This window comes from Diceros bicornis, chromosome 1, assembly GCF_020826845.1.
Source record: "Diceros bicornis minor isolate mBicDic1 chromosome 1, mDicBic1.mat.cur, whole genome shotgun sequence".
Taxonomy (NCBI): domain Eukaryota; kingdom Metazoa; phylum Chordata; class Mammalia; order Perissodactyla; family Rhinocerotidae; genus Diceros; species Diceros bicornis.
In genome coordinates, this window is record NC_080740.1 from 56,610,698 (window position 1) to 56,631,573 (window position 20,876).

At 36.1% G+C, this 20,876-nt stretch overlaps 1 protein-coding gene across 9 annotated transcripts in view; it reads right to left on the bottom strand.

Moving 5' to 3' along the window:
* FAM13B (family with sequence similarity 13 member B) overlaps nucleotides 1-20,876 on the bottom strand; it is a 95,823-nt gene that overhangs the window by 52,046 nt on the left and 22,901 nt on the right. For 3 of the 9 annotated variants that reach the window (XM_058540939.1, XM_058540901.1, XM_058540930.1), the window contains exons 7-11: nucleotides 18,848-18,946; nucleotides 16,314-16,474; nucleotides 3,389-3,430; nucleotides 2,558-2,713; nucleotides 397-529 (exon numbers count right to left, since the gene is read on the bottom strand). In XM_058540939.1, coding sequence (XP_058396922.1) covers nucleotides 397-529; nucleotides 2,558-2,713; nucleotides 3,389-3,430; nucleotides 16,314-16,474; nucleotides 18,848-18,946 — 591 coding nt within the window. The remainder of the gene's footprint in view (nucleotides 1-396; nucleotides 530-2,557; nucleotides 2,714-3,388; nucleotides 3,431-16,313; nucleotides 16,475-18,847; nucleotides 18,947-20,876) is intronic. The other 6 variants (XM_058540949.1, XM_058540958.1, XM_058540911.1 and 3 more) reach the window with 5 other exon arrangements.

Below are 20,876 nucleotides of genomic sequence, written 5' to 3' on the forward strand. Positions count from 1 at the left end.
AGTGAAAATAATTTACTTATTTCTAAAACGAAGTTCATGGATTTTCTCTGATTATGAAAAGATCCCATGTTCTTCAGGAAGAATCTGGGAAATACAGAAAAGCTTTTAAAAAGAACAAAATTCAACCATAATACCACCAACCACCTCAGCTGACACTGTAATTTATTTCTTTCCAGGAAAATATTTTAAAATAAGGTGTTTTATACCTACTTCTCTACCTAATGATGGTTCCTGACCTCTACTGAGAGAATGTATGTTCTTGGGACTTATAATCAAGACAAATATGTGTCAGCAAATTTACTGAACTATGGCTTCTGGTATCAAAGCAACACATGAAGCAATGACAGTTGTACATCTGGCACATCTTACAGAGATTTAAGTCTTTGCATTTCTTACCTGGTTATTTTCTTCATCTTCAAATACAAAATCTTGCTGCATAACTTCACTGTCTAAATTAGTGCTAGCCACAGGTTCTGAACAGTCTCCGTTACTTTCACTGGCATTAATAATATCATCAGCAATATCAACCCTAGTAATAAAGATTAAAAAATCAGATCAGGCCAAATGCTGAATATGTAATGCCTTTAAAATAAATAAATATCAATAATGATCTGAAACTTTTACTTTTAAAGAAAATATGTCCTTTTCACAAAAATCCACACTTTTATCTTGCCAAGTTAGATTATTAAATGCACTGAGTTTATTTTTGTCTCTCCATAGAATGTTGTGAGTAATCTACCCCCCTTTTGTTTGTTTGTTATCCCCTTTAAAAATTTTCAAAAGCAAATGAATGGCTTTAAAAATAATTTATGTTCCAAAATAATGATTTCCCTTACAAATGCACACTCTCAATCATAATAATGACCTGTTTGTTCTGATTAAAATACAAGTCTAGCACTAGGCACCATAGTGTCCAACACTTTATCAAGTATAACAGGAACACCTTCCTACTGCAGATTTTCCATCTTACATAATTTAGAATATGCAAAACATTGCAGGTTTTTGTTTCTAAAGACGGTAACATTACCACTAATAGAACATGAACTATTTCCCCAGTGATAAAAATAAGAATATTGTCTGAGCATGGGCATAGGTTTTCAGAATTTCTAGCTAAGGACAAACTCCAAGGAATCTGCTTATATTATATCCTTTGAAACATTTCCCCACTGTTTCCAATTTTTAGATACCACTTTTTTCCTTCATATTCAGCCCAAATACGCCCTATAGATCCAGTTGAATCAGTTCTAATCATGCCTTCAAACAACACAAACCAGGGCCATCACACAGAGCTGCAGGGACTGGTGATGCCATCCACGCAGAATACATGGTACACCTGCAGCTGTACAATAAACATTATTCCTAAAATAAACATATTCCAACCATTGGTTTTCACATCTGTTAATTTTTTCAGCTTCATTTCATATTTGATAGCTATTCTAGTATATTACACATATTTAGCCTTTTAAAAGTCTAATGCTTGGGGCCAGCCCAGTGGCATATCGGTTAAGTTAGCACGCTCTGCTCCGGCAGCCCGGGGTTTGCAGGTTCAGATCCCAGGCGAGGACCAACGCACCGCCTGTCAAGCCATGCTGTGGCGGCGTGCCATATAAAGTAGAGGAAGATGGGCACAGATGTTAGCCTAGGGCCAGTCTTCCTCAGTAAAAAGAGGAGGATTGGCAACAGATGTTGGCTCAGGGCTAATCTTCCTCACAAAAAAAAAGAAAAAATCTAATGCTTAAAAAAAAAAAAAATCAATCTACCCAACCATCTATTTTTTTACCTTCCTATGAATCATCCAAACTTGGGTACATCATTCTCATCTGTCCCCAAAATAAAAACTGATAAATAAAAACTATAAAATCATTGAATCATGGTCTCAGAGGAAGGCACCTATATATCCTAAAGTGCAGGGAGGGCTAAGGTAACAGGAAAGGAGATGAGGGTTTCGTCCATTTAAAGGTAACAAGTCAGATAAAGAGTAGAGCAACATCACACATCGCACGGTACACAGAGGTACTTTTAACTTACACAAATTCAACTGTTAACAGCTAACCTAAAAAAACCATGCAGGGAGGGCAGAGGCTGGTAGCAGGGGATAACAAGTCAAATAGCAAAGGGTGATTCTGCTCACCATTTCACTCAATGACCACATGCACTAGGAGTGACGTCAATCTGCCGTCTCTGCACCTATCTGTCTAGATCACCGCATGTCTCTCATGGTATGACCATGTGCTGCACAGAGTATAGGTCTAATTTTTCTAAGTTATTTTTCATACAACATAGTCCCTAAAGGTAAGCTCACTACTTCACCTGGTGTTCAGGCAGGAAACTCTAGCTGTGTTGGACTTTAATGTCTACTACCTTAATGGAAGATTTATAAGATTTTCAATGTTAATTAAGTATATGCAATTTATATACAAGTATATACAAAGTCACTTTTCAGAAATCCCCAAGTAAGATGAGACTCAATTGTTTAAGTAAAAATATTTACTTTTTTGATAACAAAACAATTGTATAACTCTTAATAAATAACAGTAAAATGTTTTAAATTTCTTACTGGTTATTAGATCCTTTCCCATCACAATTAATACCTCCTGCTTCATTATTACACACCAGACTTTGCTGTTGTAAATTCTTAAGATCGTGATCTATGCTGCTCTGCAGATCAAAAAGGTGCTGTTCCACAGCTGCTCTAATTGTTCTTTCTAAAATGCTACAAAACAGAACACATTTTAGTGAGAAGCAGTCACCCTAACTGGATATTTGGCCACATAAACAAATGTTAAAACCTACAACCACTGAAACAAATTATTATGGTCTTTAAATGGGTGCTAGAGTGTAAAATGAAATACATAAAAGGAATACATGATACTGGCTTAAAATTTAAAATTAAATTTTCCCAAATCAATATTATACAAATCAATCATAATGTCGCCATTACTACTGAGGTGGGAAGGATCAGTTGTCCCAATAATTCATTCCTCAGTACTACACAGAAAGCCATTTAATAGACTTTTCAAAGCTACATTTATAAAGCAAAATAATTTACCAAGATTCAGCTAAATAAAAGAAACTGTAGTGTACTGTCCATATTTTTTACATGAAGTCTACATCTTAAAACAATTTTAAAAAGCTCTATTGACATTTTTCAATCATTTCAGAAGATCAAAAAAAATCATCTGAAGAAAGTTCTTTATTTTGTACATTAGTGGAATGTGTTCCTTCTTCACTTGCTCCTACTGCAGTACATAATATACTAACTAGTTTCACTGTCTTATGTACAATACTTCCTCTAAAGTAAGCCCAATAAATATATGATTTTAATTTCTAAAGTTTAGTAATATTTTAAAATTTTTTTATAATTATCTTCTGTAAGTATACTACTCACTCCGCAGAGGCTGGTAAGATGCTGATGGGAGATATATGGGCACTGCAATCAAAGAAAGAAATTAGCTATAAAATTTTTCAATACTAAATGACTACAAAACGTGCTGAAACTGCCACATTTGCACTACCTTGACAAACAGGAGAGTGTGCACTAAGCTTTATGTTCACCTCTAGCAGAGTATGATTCTAATTTTCTAAAGAAATCTTTTCTCACACAAAAAGATCCTTAAATATATATACTCTGTGTGTGTAGCCAACTACTCCACTCAGAGCTCACTTGGACAAACGACCTATTCCAAGGCTGAAGGAAAAAAAACCTGACTACTGACTGGCCCAACAAAAGCATCCTATCTAGGATAGTATGAAGGCCTCAGTGCTGGCCCTACACTCCTTGCCAGAAGTAACAGCATATGCTACTACTCAGAGGATGTTCTCAGGCTATAAAAAGAAAAGGTAAAGTGGATACTAAAATTCAGACCACCTCATTCACTGGGCCAGTAACAGACTCTCCTTAGCAAATTTTGCACCATACTATGGATCCTTATAAAAATACAGATAGGGCCCGCCCCCATGACCTAACGGTTAAGTTCAGCATGCTCCACTTCGGTGGCCCAGGGTTCGGTTCCCAGGCACAGACCTATACCACTCATCTGTCAGTGGCTATGCTGTGGCAGTGACTCACATACAAAAAGAGGAAGATTGGCAGCAGAAGTTAGCTGAGGGCAAATCTTCCTCAGCAAAAAAAATAGATAGATAATAGCCTCATTTTTACCACAGTTATCAAAAGTGCAACTTAAACACACAATAAAATGTGGATACCACTAAAATGTTTAAAATTAAAATTAAAGGGGCCGGCCCCGTGGCGCGGCGGTTAAGTGTGCGCGCTCCACTGCTGGCAGCCCGGGTTCAGATCCCAGGTGCGCACCAATATACCGCTTGTCAGGCCATGCTGTGGCAGCATCCCACATAAAGTGGAGGAAGATGGGCCCGGATGTTAGCTCAGGGCCAGTCTTCCCCAGTAAAAAAAGAGGAGGATTGGCATGGATGTTAGCTCAGGGCAGATATTCCTCACAAAAATATAAATAAACAAAAAAAATAAAATAAAAATTAAAGTGTTGGTGAGGATGCGAAGCAACTAGGACTTTCATATAATGCTGGTGGGAATAGAAAATGTTCCAACCCCTTTGGAAACCAGTTTGGCAGTTTCTTATAAAATTTACCAAATGACCCAGCAATTGTACTTCTGGGTATTTACTCATGAGAAATGAAAGCATAAGTCCATAAGAAGACTTGCACAAGCATAGAAGCTTTACTTATAATAGCTCAAAACATTAATCAACCCAAACAGGTGAATGGATAAACAAACTGTGGAATATCCCTACAACGGAATTTACTCAGCATTTTTTCATAAAGGTATGAACAACTGATACATGCAACAACAGGAATCTCACAAAACATTTTTGTGTCTGGCCACACAAAAGAGGCCAGACACAAAAGAGTATCTACAATATGTGATTCCATTTATATGAAATTCTAAATAGGCAAAACTAATCTATACAGTGACAGAAGCAGATCAGTGGTTGCCTGGGGCACAGACTGGGGGCGAGGGGGCAGGATTTACTGTAAAGAAGCATGTGAGGCAATAAAAATAGTCTCTATCTTGACTGTAGTGGATGTTAACAGGTATATATGTGTATGTGTGCATTTATAAAATGGGTGCATTTTATTGTGTGAAAATTATACCTCAATAAACTTGATTTTTAAAGGAAAAAAAATCACTAACAGGAAAAACTAATTACAACAATAGAAGTCAGATAGTGGCTACTTTTGGGGAACAGGGAGATGGTAGTATTGGAGAAGGGACAGGAGCAGATGACCCAGATGGTGGTTATACAAGTTGAGTTCTCTTTCTGATAATTCAATGACCTTATTATGATTTGTGAACTTTTCTGTATGCATGTGATTCTTCAATAAAAAGAGTCATTTTAAAAAAGTAAATTTAAATTAGTTTTATGAAGATCCTCTATAAAATGTGCCAATACAAACTCTAACCAACACGAGGAACAGGTTCTGTCAGGTTAATATTCTCAGGATACTCTATAGGAGAACAAATGAATATCGTTTATCATTCACCCAGTAATCTTCAGGTCTCCCTTACAGCAAACACAACAGTAGCAAATTGCACAACTGCTTTATCAGACAACAGTAAGCCATCCTGGTTTGGCACACATAACCTCTCCTAGCTTTAAAAAAAATTTTTTAACTGCCAATATTATTCTGGTTTTCATGAATGGATTATTCTTAGCTCTAAATGCTTTCATGCTGATACTCTCAATAGAAGTACTTAAAGACATGCTCATATTTAACTGAAGTTTCTTGGGACTTTATTTCTGAAATAAGGAAAAGCTGAGGAGAAAAATCACATATACGTGCACAAAGAAGAATGCAGCCAGCAGTTTACTTCTAGTAGTTTCAGGTGAGCTGAAAGTTAAATATTTAGGGACTTCTGCAGAAAAAAACAAAAAAAAGAAAGATAAATGAGGCTTTCCCTAAAGAGTGTTTAAATGTCAACTAAGATTAAATCTTTTTCTGATATTTTGCTGCAATGATCTATTGTTTATATTTTCGATTTTGGTTACGAGTTGCTATTTAATTATAAAAGTTAAATCTTTACATGGTGTTATTTGTTACATTTTCCTCAGTAATATTTGTAATCTCTAAACTTAGACAATTCCACACCTATTTAGAAATATTCATTTTATTTTTAATACCTAACTATAATCGACTGACAGTATAGTATGTTGAATGGTATGAAGAAAATTTATAAATCCAACACCCTTCTCTTCACCATTTAATTTGTGATTTCTGGTGAGCTTTTGCTTTATCTTATAGTAAATTCTCAAAAAGTTCTAATTCTCAACTACTTAGTCCATCAATCTGTTACTAAAGCCTTATACCATGTTTTAACTTTTGATAGAGCTTATATCCTTTCTGTTCATTTTCGAATTTGCCACTGTTAGTCATCATCTACTTATTCTCCCAGAGGAATTTTCTCACTCTTTTTTGTCAGATTAGACTATCACTAAAATGCTAGTAGACAAATGGACACACATAGATTCACAAAGAATCAAATAAACAAATGAAAAATAATCAACCTAACTAGAAATGCAAATTTAAAATGAAAAGATAAAACTAATATATATGTTTGCTGATGTTAATATACTAAAATGATAAAGGCATAAAACTGACACTCCTATGTTGCTGGTGGGAAGGTAAATTAGAAAAACTTATGGAAATCAATTTGGCAATGTGTTGGGTTTTTTTTGTTTTTCTTTTTGTGAGGAAGATAATCCCTGAGCTAACATCTGTTGCCAATCCTCCTCTTTTTGGCGAGGAAGATGAACCCTGAGCTAACATCGTGCCTATCTTCCTCTACTTTATATGGGATGCCGCCACAGTATGGCTTGACAAGCGGCACATCGGTGCGCACCCGGGATCCAAACCTTCAAACCCTGGGCCGCCGAAGTGGAATGCATGCACTTAACCACTACGCCAACCGGGCGGCCCCAGCAATGTGTTTTCAAGAGCCCTAAAAGTATGCACAGGCTCTTTGACTCAGAAATTCCACATGCGGGGGCCAGCCGGGTGGCGCAAGCAGTTAAGTGCTTGTGCTCCGCTGGGGCGGTCCGGGGTTCACCGGTTCGGATCCCGGGCACGCACCAATGTGCCGCTTGTCAAGCCATGCTGTGGCGGCATCCCATATAAAGTGGAGGAAGATGGCCATGGATGTTAGCCCAGGGCCAGTCTTCCTCAGCAAAAAGAAGAGGATTGGCAGATGTTAGCTCAGGGCTGATCTTCCTCACAAAAAAAAAAAAAAAAGAAATTCCACATCTGCAACTCTATCTAGAGAGTCTATCGAATCTACCAAAATCTATCCTAAATTAAAAAAAAAAACTTTATACCGTAAGTTGTTCTTTGAAGCATTATTTTTCACAATACTATAAAAATTTAATAAACACCCTCAGATCCACCATCTAGATTCTAAAATTAAAATTTTACTATATTTACAGAATTATTTTTAAGAAATACCAGCAAATATATAAAATGGACTAGGGTACATACAATCAATGGACCATTTTTAAATTACTGATATTCATAAAGATTAGGAAATAACATGACAAAGCGTTTTTATATGTGCATAAATAATGTGGGCAACTATATATCAAAATGGCAACATTTAATAAATGTGCTTTTAGGGCCAGCCCCGTGGCTTAGCGGTTAAGTGTGCGCGCTCCGCTACTGGCGGCCCGGGTTTGGATCCCGGGCACGCACTGACGCACCGCTTCTCTGGCCATGCTGAGGCCGCATCCCACATACAGCAACTAAAAGGATGTGCAACTATGACATACAACTACCTACTGGGGCTTTGAGGGGGTGGGGAAGGAGGAGGATTGGCAATAGATGTTAGCTCAGAGCCGGTTTTCCTCAGCAAACAGAGGAGGATTAGCATGGATGTTAGCTCAGGGCTGATCTTCCTCACAAAAAATAATAAATAAATAAATAAATAAAATGTGTTTTTATAGTAATTATACACACAGGCTAGTAAAGATTAAACCAGAATTTGGGAGCTTTCTTACTACCCCTAAAACAGGATGTCATCTATGGACCACTTGTATCAGACTCTCCTGAAATGACAGTGTTTTTATTGGAGATATGGACCCTACCCCAGACCTCAAATACCATAAAGTCAAAGTAAATAAGACAGTATGGTATTGGCACAAGAATAGACAAACAGAACAGAAACGAACCCATGCATATACACTTGATTTAGAAGAAAGGTGGCACTACAGGTAAAAAAACAGTCTCTTCAAAAAATGAATACTAGAACAATTTGGTATCCATATTGGAAAAGGTAACTTGGCCCCACCTCACACACCAGAGACAAAAATCAATTCCAGGTAGATTATAGGCCTAAAATGAGAGGTAAAATGATACAGCTTTTAGAAGATAATACAGGAATGTATATTTAAAAAAAAGATTTCTTAAATTGTACACAAGCATTAACCACAAAGGGAAAAGAATGATAAACTTGATTAAAATTAGAAATTATTCATCAGAAGACACAATATGAGAAGGAAAAGGCACAACACACAATGGCAAAAAGAAATTTGCAACACATATTTTAAAAGGGCTCCTACAATTCAATAAGAAAAAGAAAATCCAATAAAAAAGTAGGAAACAGATTTGAACAGGCACTTCACAAAAGAAGGAATGGGCCAATAAACATATGGAAAGGGGACAGATCTTATTAAAATGAAAACAAAATATTGTTATACATCCTCCAGAATAGCTAATATCAACTGTTGGCAAGGATGTGAAGCAATGGCAATGCTCAAACACTATCAGTGAAGACATAAACTGGAGTAAGCACTTTGGAAAACAATTTGGCAATATTTACTGAAGTCGAGACACAGGTTTATGTCTTCATGTGCATGCATGTGTGCACCAGAAGACATATACAAGAATGTACATGGTGACGTTATTCACAATAGTCAAAAAGTTAAAACAATCCAATTGTCCACAACAGTAAATTGGATCATTATGGTATAATCATATAATGGAATACTTTACAGCAACGAAATGAACAATCCACAGTGACGTGCAACAACATGGATAAATCTCACATACAATGTTTAGTGAAAGAAACGACCAAAATTATACATATTTAGTTTTCATAAAACTCAAAAATATACAAGGAAGTTGAGTGCCATAAAAGTCAGCATAGTGCTGACCTTTAGTGCAGAGGATAGGGATCAGGACTATGAGAGCTACTGGGGTGCTGTCAGTGTTTATTTCTAAATCTGGGTGGTGGTTACATGGATATTGGCTTTTTACTAACTTGTTTTACTACACATTTGTTATATGCCATTTTTGTATGTATGATTTTATTTCCCAATTTACAAAAAAGCTTTAAAAAAGTAGATTCCTGGATCCCCTCCCAAACCTCTGAGGCAAGGCCCCAGAGTCGCCATTTCTAACAAGCACCAGTGATGATTTTTATCCATTCTCATAAGTTTAAGAAACACTGGCCTAGATCTATAACTACCCTCCAAAAATACTAAACTTTAATAAGATTTTCCAGTTATCCAAAGAAGCAAAAAGAGTAAAAGTTCTGATAGTCTTAAATTGGATGAGTAAGCAGAAGAGTTGATCTTTTTGTTTCCTATCCCTTTTAAATGCTATTGGAATTAAATTACAAGTATATAAAGTAGTGAAATATATATAAAAGTAGTGATCAGCAAGCTAGATTATTAGTGTAACACTAAAGATTCTTTAGCCCTGAAGGCTATATGCTGGGACAATCAAATAAACAGCTCCTTTCAATGAAGACCCTCTCCCCACCCCAAAAAGCCACAGTAAACAAATAAAATAAATAGATTTTGTACTTTATGAGTCAGATTGTCACCCACGAGGCTATAAAGTCAACTGTACAACTTTGTTCTCTGAACTTCTGAAGGACAAAGGACTGATTTAGTTTTCAGATTTCAAAGAATTTAATTATTCTTTGTTTTCAGACTTAGGCAAGTTCTGTGGATAAAAAAGCACTTATGCACAAACCAGGGCTAACACATGGCTGTAACAAAGATTTATCAGTAGAGCTATGCATCTGCAGCAGCAGCAAAACAGCATAGGTATCATAAGGATATGGGTTCTGATTAATAAAGACACAAGAAAAAGAACTGCTGACAAATTTAAGGTCAAATTACTTAGGTACTATAGACAGATGCCATAAAGACTACCTAAAAATGCTAACTGTTTTCACTAAACCCCAAGACCAGGAAGACCAGACTGAAAGGACAAACATAAATCACAAGGGTCACACATATTTTAAAGTCTTCAGTCAAGTGTAACATTAAAGATTGTAGTCATTCTCTGACCTTTTTCTCCCTTCTGCTGTTAACTCTATTTTCAAATCTGCCTACAATCACGTAAACTTCTTGAGAACTTACAATCAGTCTTGTAGCCATTTACTCCAATTACTAATTTTTTGTAATTTAAATACAATCATCATAGGGAACAACTATTATTTTAATTTCCCAATTGCAAATATTTAATGTTACAAACAATGCTTCAATAAAAGTACTGCAGCTCTGCTTCAATTAAATCTGATAAGGATCACTTTACCTGTGCAATAGAGCCTTGCAGGCCATTCTGAATACCGGGGCTTCTCCCAACAAAAACATCAGGTAAAGAGACTTCAAACACTATAAAGGATGGGGATGGGCTTATAAAAACTTCTGAGCAACTATCAGAGCTTCAGTCTAAACAGAAGCAGGCTGCAATATGTGGTCACTACTGACAAGGAAGGACTCAACCAACAGTCCACAAATTTCTTCCCAAGTACTGTGTAACTTTGTGGGATGTAGGGAAAAAGGGACAAAATTTTGAATCTGGCTAGAACTCCTATAAAAATATTTAAGCCTAACCCAACGTAAAGCAGAAAAACCAATCTGTCTGTTTTCATTAGTCAAACTACTATACCCAGAGATATAAATTATGACAAATATGAAACTGCTAAAACAGATGGACAACAGGTACAGTACTATTGTTCACTTATCCATTTTCAGAAAAGCATTAATGGTTAATTTTTCAAATGTAAAATTAGGATGATTTCCAGATAACTCATGCCAGAACCATGGCAAAATTATCATTTAAAAAACCATGGTTTCGGGGCCGGCCCCGTGGCTTAGCGGTTAAGTGCGTGTGCTCCGCTACTGGCGGCCAGGTTCGGATCCTGGGTACACCAATGCACCGCTTCTCCGGCCACGCTGAGGCCGCGTCCCACATACAGCAACTAGAAGGATGTGCAACTATGACATACAACTGTCAACTGGGGCTTTGGGGAGAAAAAGGGAAAAAAAGGAGGAGGATTGGCAATAGATTTTAGCTCAGGGCCAGTCTTCCTCAGCAAAAAGAGGAGGATTGGCATGGATGTTAGCTCAGGGCTGATCTTCCTCACAAAAAAAAAAACTTTGGCAATACATTATAATAACCATAAGTTTTAAAAATATCAAATGCTGGGGCCGGCCCAGTGGCGCAAGTGGTTAAGCGTGCACGCTCCGCTGCGGCAGCCCGGGGTTCGCCGGTTCAGATCACGGGCACGCACCAAGGCACTGCTTGGCAAGCCATGCTGTGGTGGCGTCCCACATAAAGTGGAGGAAGATGGGTATGGATGTTAGCCCAGGGCCAGTCTTCGTCAGCAAAAAAAAGAGGAGGATTGGCAGATGTTAGCACAGGGCTGATCTCCTCACAAAAAAAAAAAAAAAAAAATTAGCAAAACTAACTTCAAGAAAAACAACTAACAGTACTGATAAAATCTGAGTTTCCAAGCAAAAATTAGAATTCTGGAAAACTTATATCATCTGCCATATGCTCAACAGCATCCCAATACTTAAAGATGTTTTTGATACAATCACTGGTGATATTAAAGACCATGAGCTTTTGATATTATATAACAAAAATTATCATCATCTGAAAGATGTGAATAACTCAGAGAAGCAGTATTTTCCAAATGACCAATGTACCACCCTACAAAAATCAAGCATGGGTAAAAGATTCTCTTAAAGTGCGAGAGAGACCAACGAATCAGAGTATGAAAAATTCACAGATATGGTTTCAGGTTCCACATTAGAAATAACCTGTAGGAAACTACCACTTATCGAATTTTGGAGTATTGTCAAAGGAGAGTATTCACAATGATCTGAAAAGGCTATAAAAATCCTCCTCCTTTTTCCAACTACATACTGGTGTGATTTTCTTCACATACTTCAGATTTCTTCACATACTTCAGCCAAAATAACATACGGCAACAAACTAAATGCAGAAGAAAATCTAAGAATCCAGTTGTCATCTATTAAGCCAGACCTTAAGGAGATCTATAAAAATGTAGAACAATGCCACTGAAAAATTTCTCACTAAAAATTTTTGGGAGATTCTGGAAAACACAGTTACTTTTGATTAAAAAATTTTATATTAACATGTAATAGGCTTATTGTTACTTTAAAAAAACAAATAAATTTCTTGGTTTTAATTCCTAATGCAGAAAATACCACTAGCTGTAACTCACAGAAACAAAAGTTCTTTGGGATCCTCAATAATTTTTAAGTGTGTAAGGGGGTCATAAGACCAAAAAGTTTGAGAACTGCTAACTTAAAACTAATAAAGGAGGAGGAATTTATCAATAAAAAGACTGTTCGGTCATAAACAGCTATATTTTAGCTACCAATAAAAGTGTCTTCGAAAGTATAACACAATAAAGAAACACTCCCAGTGGTTTAAATATGCTGTTTTAATTTATAACACGGCAAATGCCAATAGGTATAATGAAAATTAACAAAGGTCTTTAGAGTCCTCAATAATTTTTAAGAATACAGTCACCTGTCGCTTAATGATGGGAATACATTCTGAGATATGCATCACTAGGCAATTTCATCATTGTACAAACATCATAGAGTGTACTTACAGAAACCTAGACAGCATAGCCTACTACACACCTAGGCTATATGGTACTAATCTTATGGGACCACTGTCATATATGTAGTCCATACTGACTGAAACGACCTTATGTAGCGCATGACTGTATAACATGTGAGACCAGAAGTTTGAGAACTACTATTTTAAACAGTCACTAAATGTTTATTTCCCTTAGGTTTCTAACATATCTTCCTATAGCTACTTCTGAAGAGAAATACAAAGTAGGCTACCTAATACTTCCAATAAATGTTTGTGAACTACCTCACAGAAAAACTCAAAAAGATGAAACATTAAGTTACCAAAGTTCAATCTCCAGTTTCATGCAATACAGTATCCACTAATTCCCTAAAACAAATTTGAGAGCTCCCTATATGCTAGGCTCTGTGCATTGTAGGGATATTTCTCCCCTACTTTTCCTTCATCCAAGATGTATAATCAAAGAACGTATTTTTTACCTTTACGCAATCACATCAGCCAAAACTAAAATAAAAAGTTAATATATAAATATTAACTGAAATTTACAAATATCATCACTAAATCTAGAAGACTACTATGGCAGACACATTTGTTTTTCCTGCCTGATATTCCCACCACTTCCTTTCAGTAATAATCCCGTTTTTCTGTGGCAAACTAGCTCCTTTCTCCATCCAATGATCTTGGCAGACGCATAAATTACAACGACCAGTTCTACCCTGGCCAGAGGGATGGACACTTGACCCAATTTAGGGCAGACCCTCTCCCCTGCCACCCCACATAAATCTGATCTTGAACAGAATGACAGACAGAAGGAGATAGTTGGAACTCTCACAGCAATAGTCACACGCTAAAGAGATTCTTCCATGACCCTTTGTTACTAAATTCTCCCAAGCTGCCCATGTTCTTATCTCTGCTTTTCCTTTTGACTCTGTGACCTATTCAGCATTCTTCTAATAAAGTGCCTTTTTTCTTTCCTTTAACCAAGGTCTGTTTCTATGACTTCCCATTAAGGAATCTTGACTACCACCAAATATTAAATGAATCCATCTAAAAATGGACTGTTGGAGAGAAGGAGAATTCTCTACAAAACTAGATGGATGATCAAAGAGAAGAAACTATTAGTAACACACATTTGAAACAACATTTAACCTTGCTGGTAATTAAATAAATTAAAAAACTTGACAAATTTGCCCCTCTAAATCAGCGCTATCCAAAAGAAATTTAGGCAATGATAGAAATGTTCCATACCTGCACTGTCCAATATGATAGCCACTAATCACTACTGAGCACTTGAAATGTGGTAAGTACAACTGTGGAAGTGATTTTTAAATTCTATTTAATTTTAATTGGTTTAAGCTTAAATTTAAATAGCCACATGTAGCTAGTGGGCACCTTATTGGAAAGCATAACTCTTAACACCCATTTAAACCTACTGTTTTCAGGTCCTCAAGAGAATATTGCTAATGGCAATGCAAACTGGGCCAAGTCTTTATCTAAGTAGTGTGCAAATACTTATCAAAAGCCATAGAAGGGGCCAGCCTGGTGGCGCAGAGGTTAAGTGTGTGCACTCTGCTGCAGCAGCCCGGGGTTCGCAGGTTCGGATCCCAGGCGCACATCAACCCACCACTTGTCAAGCCATGCTGTGGCTGCATCCCATATAAAGTAAAGGAAGACGGGCACGAATGTTAGCCCAGGGCCAATCTTCCTCAGCAAAAAAACAGGAGGACTGGCATTGGATGTTAGCTCAGGGCGGATCTTCCTCACACACACACAAAAAGCCATAGAAAAGTTCACTCTTTGAGCCTCATAAATTTATCCAAATATTTCAAAAGAAGGAAAAAAGGGTCTAAGAATAATGATTGTTTAGTAGCAGTATAGTACTGACAAACTAGCTGGAATAATTCAAAATGTTCAAAGAAAAGAATGAGAGTAAACATATAATTAAGATATAAATAACATACAGTTTATAAATATCTTACATGTAATTATTAAGAGGCCATCAAAAAATAAATTAGAAGGTCATGTAAACATAGAAAAGCACAAATAAAACGTTAAATCAAGGGCAAAAGAGTAAATAAACATGTTAATATACCATAATTACAATCATGCTTGAAGAAACAATATATAATATAAAGATCTAGAGGCCCATTGAGAAATGAAATAGTCTTATTTAGCAGTATACATTTTAAATTACTTGAAAAATTTTCCAAATGACATTGGATAGTTCCTCCTTTAGATATTACTAGATATTTTTAAATGACATTTTGCTTTCTGACTCTTAAATTATTATTTCCTCTGCTTTTTAACCACTATTCTATTGAACACAAATTTAATAAAAAATATCTAGTGGTCTAAATATATAGCTGCCCCCTAATTAGAAAGGGTTAGTAAACCATGGAGCTTTACAGAGAACTAGCATAGAATTTAGCAAACCTAAAGCTATGTATGGGGAGTTCTTGAATTCTCTAAAGCTTTCTAAACAGTGTGTCCAATGGCCCCAGCTATATGCTAGGATAGTGCCTCCAGCCTACCACATTTACCAAGTTTACCCAGTATGCCATATAAATATTATCACTTTATATATGAAAAAGATTGGAAAGTACTACCTTAATGGATCACAAAGTTCTGTCCTTACAACCTAGTTCAACCTAGTTCTTCTAGCCTAGTAGCTGTAAATAAAAGTCAATTCAACCACTATAGCAATTCTACTTCCAAAGGTTCTGAAATTTTACCCAACACAACTAACATGCTAGTAACACAAAAACAAATAAACTTTGCTGTTGTTAGTGCCATCCAGTTGATTCCAACTCCTAGCAACCCTGTGTACAGCAGAGCTGAACCCTGCCCAGTCTTTTTGCACCATCCTCTCACCCTCCCGTGCTATATCAGACAGTGCTCCACTATTCATAAGGTTTTCATGGCCAATTTTTTCAGAAGTATGTAGCCAGATCCTCCTTCCTAACCTGTCTTAGTTTGAAAACTCTGCTGAAACCTGTCCACCATGGGTGACACTCTTGGCATTTGAAATACTGGTGGCATAGCTTTCAGCAGCACAGCAACACACAGCCGCCACAGTATGACAAGCAACAGACAGGTGGTGTGGTTCCCTGACCAGGAAACGAACCTATGTGCAGCAGTCAGAGTGCTAAATTTTAACCACTAGACCACCAGGGCTGGCTAAATAAACTTTAAGAAGAAATATATGTAAGAGGTTATATTTTTAAAGAAAGGTATAAATGCTAATAACTGAAAATTCCTTAGCAAGGTTGCTTCTTTAAAATCTTGCTGTTCTTTTTCATACACAAACCAATCTATCACATACTATTAACAATTTGTGTGATTTAGTGCTTGAGTGAATCTACACCTAGGATGAAATGCTCAAAAGCTCAAGTTTTTTCTTTGAAATGAAATACTACCTTGTTGATGCTGTAACACTATTTGGTTCCAGGATGTTTTCAGTCATCCTTAATTGTACCACCTCCGGCATGTCATTTGATTTTTCTGCACCCTCTTCTGGAAGTTCTTCTATATGTTCCAACTTTTCATCTTCCTCTTCTTCCTCAGAAAGTTCATTAACCTATATAAATAAAAGGAAATTGAGAATTAAAATTTAATGAAACTGTTATTTGACATTGTCTAAGATATACTATTCTAAGAAAATTTTAAACACAAACAACTGATTTTTTACTTCATTTCCTAGGACTAATTTCTCTTATGGAGTAAGCAATTGCCAACTTTTCCATATTAGAATAAAACTGCAAACTAGCAAACATAACATTTTAAAGCAAGAAGTAATGATTACATTAGTACATCACTAGGAATATGAGTAAGACTGCAAGCTATGAAAAAGCCTGCACACTATAGTTAGTCAATATTAAGAAAGCTTCATTTCCTAACCAGTTTTGTAAATCTAATAGTTACAAAGACTTCTAATTGATCTAATTTCCAGGTGCATTAAACAAATGATTTTAATATAGAGTAAGTGTGAAAAAAAAAAGGGCACAGAAATTTTGCCTTCAGGTGTTAACTATGTTTTAGAAAACATCAGTTAACGTCTAAATGACTCAGATTGATTTTTTCATGACGAGATTGGACCTTACAACAAGGGGGAACTCACTGTTTTGACCATTAAGCACAACTCAAGGTTATAATTCTCTTTCTGGCAGGGGCTATAAAACATCTTCCATCATCAAACTGACTACATAAGTAAATAATCACTCTAATAAAAAGACACTGAAATATTAAAGAAGGAAAACCAACAAAATATTTTCAAATTAGAAATATTTTTTAAGCTATTCCAAAGAAGAAACTAGCCATAAATGGTCTTAACATCTTTTATAATTAATACTAGTCATTAAAAACATTGAGCAGTAAAAGTATACTTTTGTCCATTCTAGCCAAATGCACTGGAAATACCTAGAATAAATTTACTACTACATGTAACAGTGGTGTTTATCCTGATGGACAGGAAAATTGTTGCTACAATACCCTCAGAAGGTAAAAGAAAGGTAATTACACTCTGATAGTCTACCCTACTCTTAACATGTACAGATTGCCTGCTCTTTCAAGCATAATACAGTAAGTACGTAAAAGCCAGAATTGGAGACAGAAAGACCTATGTTCACATCCCTACTGTGTCCTTAACTATCTCTGGCAACTTACTTAACTTCTCCAGGCCTATGTATTAAATGGAGATGCTATACTACCTGCCTCACAGGGCTAGTTGAAAGCTTCAAATAATATATGTAAACTCTTCAGTAGTGTCTATACATAATAAGCAATAAATAACAGCAATCAATGGAACTGGAATTATCTTATTTCTATATAGCATAGATCCTAGTTTCTATATGTAACATCACTTTTTATAAAAAATGAAGAGAGTATCTGCCATCCAAACTCCCTAAAGCAGGAGCTCTCAACCTCTGGTGTATCAAGGTCACTAGTTAGGTCACTAAAAATTCATTATCATCAATAGTTAATGACCTCAATTTCTGAACCATTTACTTTATATATAAAGTATATGCAGCAGATTCTATTGAATTTATTGTGCTTTAAATGCCATCCCTCATCTATCTCCTATCATGTATAACAATGACGAAAAAGACTGAAAATGACTGGCCTAAGTGGTTATTAATTGAGAGGTAAGATTTATAGACAAAGGTGAAAATTTCAAATGATAGATCCGTTTTTAAACCGGATCAAATGGAAAATTATCCTCTTTTTCCATCTGTGTACTTAATTAATTAGTGAAAGTCAAGAATGTACTTAATGAATATCTGTCTGGTAACCTGGTAACCCAAGCAAGAAAAACCTGCCAAGAAAATACTGTTTTCAGAAGTATAAAATGGGAACTACGGTGGCTGATTAAGAAAGGCTTTGGCACAACAATAGAATATTAAAAAAAAACTTAAAAGATAACCTTATTTAACTGAGAATAGATGAATGTTTATTTGGTCCACAAATTTTTGGTACAGAGGGACTACTATTTTAACACGTTACATGATACGTTTTAAAATCAGTTTGTGTCTACAGTCAATAGCTCTTAGCAACAACAAAAGCCTTATACTCAATTATATTGAATACATTATATTCAATAACCTTGATGTAAATTAATTGACATTCTTCAGTATTTTCACCAATAATCATCAACTAAGACATGACATGAACAATAGCCTATGGATTTTTCTTCTCCCCTCTTCCAACTCCCAGGCCTCCCAATGTAACTTCCTGCTTGACTAAATTAGTTTGGGTAAGAGTAAACATCAAAAACTTAGATAAAAATGCTCTCTCTCTCACCCCTCACTTATGTTCAAAAGTCTTCTTGATCCTCTCCTTGTCAACCTGACGTTCTGCTTATCAACACTCTATTCTATTCATAAGTTATTCTGAACCTGCCCTATATATGCAGCTGCCTCAACGCCATTTATGGAAAACTCTCATCCATACTTACATCTCTTCTTTCTTTGACTGTTGTAATTCCCTTCTCTAGGGCCTCGTGAAATGCCTGCTCTCCAGACTCCAGCTTGTGGAGAACGCTGCTACCTGCCTTCTCAAATGTATAAAGAAACATAATTACCACCTACATCTTCAAACCACTCTACTGGATTCGCATTCATTTAAGGATCCCATACAAAGAACCTGTCCACTGACTCTGGGTCATTTCTCAAAGACTCCCTACTCATCATCTCCAGTCATCTCTCTCATACTATTAATAAAAATATCTACTACCTTGAAAAAAGTTCTAACAGAAAAATACTTTCATTACTGGGATGAAACTCCAAAAGGAGAGAGCGCTAGATAAACTTTGCTTCCTTCAAATATCAAGATTAGGAGAAAAATCAAAGCATTCCCAGAATGGGCCAGGTCTGTCCACAACTTTAAATATGCGGATAAGAAATTAGCAGCATTTAAGTTATGCCAACTTAAAAATACAACCAATTTGTGCTGAGTTTGAGGCGATTTTACTTTCACCTAATATCTTTCAATTCAGCCTCACAAGTCAAACTGAAATTATCAAATCTGCTTTAAAGAAAAACTTTCAGAAATCTGTTCTTCTATTACTTGCAACCCACTTATAATTCAGAAATATAATAAAAATAGATAAGAAAATAGATCCTGTTAATTAGCAATATGGGCCAAGATAATTAAATATACATCACTGTCTTCCAGGACTCAATGCACTACTCCATTTATTGAGCATATTCTGTTCAATAGGCTAATATCCTCTTTTCTAACCACAGGCAAATCTACAGAATTCCACATTATCTCCTGGTGTTAACCACTATTCTATTTAATGTAAAGCACAACATATTTTAAGTGTATTTTTCTAGTGCTTAAAAAAATACAAAAATACAAAAATACAAGGGCCGGCCCAGCGGCGTAGCGCTTAAGTGCGCACACTCCACTCTGGTGGCCCAGGGTTTGCAGGTTTGGATCCCGGACATGCACCAATGCACCTCTTGTCAAGCCATGCTATGGCGGTGTCCCATATAAAGTAGAGGAAGATGAGCATGGATGTTAGCCCAGGAACAATCTTCCTTAGCAAAAAGAGGAGGATTGGCATCGGATGTTAGCTCAGGGCTAATCTTCCTCACAAAAACAATAAAAAATACAAAAATACAAATGCAATAAATGTGAGATATGGATATATTTCAGCATACACAAGGAAGCTACATGATAATAGAGATATCAGAGAATTGCACCACAATATAAAGCATAATCAAGGTATACCCTGCACACATTAGAGGACTCAAGATTTAAACATTAGATCAAACTGACATCATCAGTTTCTTACAATAAGTCAAATCATCTTAGAAATATAGAAAATTAGTGACACAAACGTATGTATATTATTTCATTTTGAGCAGCCATTAATTTTATTTAAAAAAATAAATTACTGAACTAAAACATAATTTAAAGAAAAGAAAGGTGGCACACAGAATTCCTCAAAGATGAGGAATGGACATAAAAAGACTTTAAAGGGGCCAGCCCCGTGGCATAGTGGTTAAGCTCAGGGCGCCCCGCTTCGGCAGCCTGGGTTCAGATTCTGGGCACGGACCTACACCACTCATCAGCCATGCTGTGACAGTGACCCACATACAAAATAGAGGAAGACTGGCACAAATGTTAGCTCAGGTCTAATCTTTCTCAAGCAAAAAAAATAGGAAGATTGGCCACAGGTGTTAGCTGAGGGCAAATCTTCCTCAGGGGAAAAAAAAAAAAGACATTAAAAGTTTAAGGAATATCTGTCTACTTGTCATTTTCTTTTAAGCAAGAATAATTTTGAAGCAATGTGTCAGTTCTTTATCTTAACCAAGTTATTTTAAGTCAGAAACTGTACATGATAGCTGGAAACATTAAAAAAGTATGCTAAAAGTTCCATGGATCACTGATTCAGGCTACAAATTCTACCCACTTGATTTACTTTACAAATATATATATATGCACACTGATTTCATCCTCAGTTTACACATTACAAG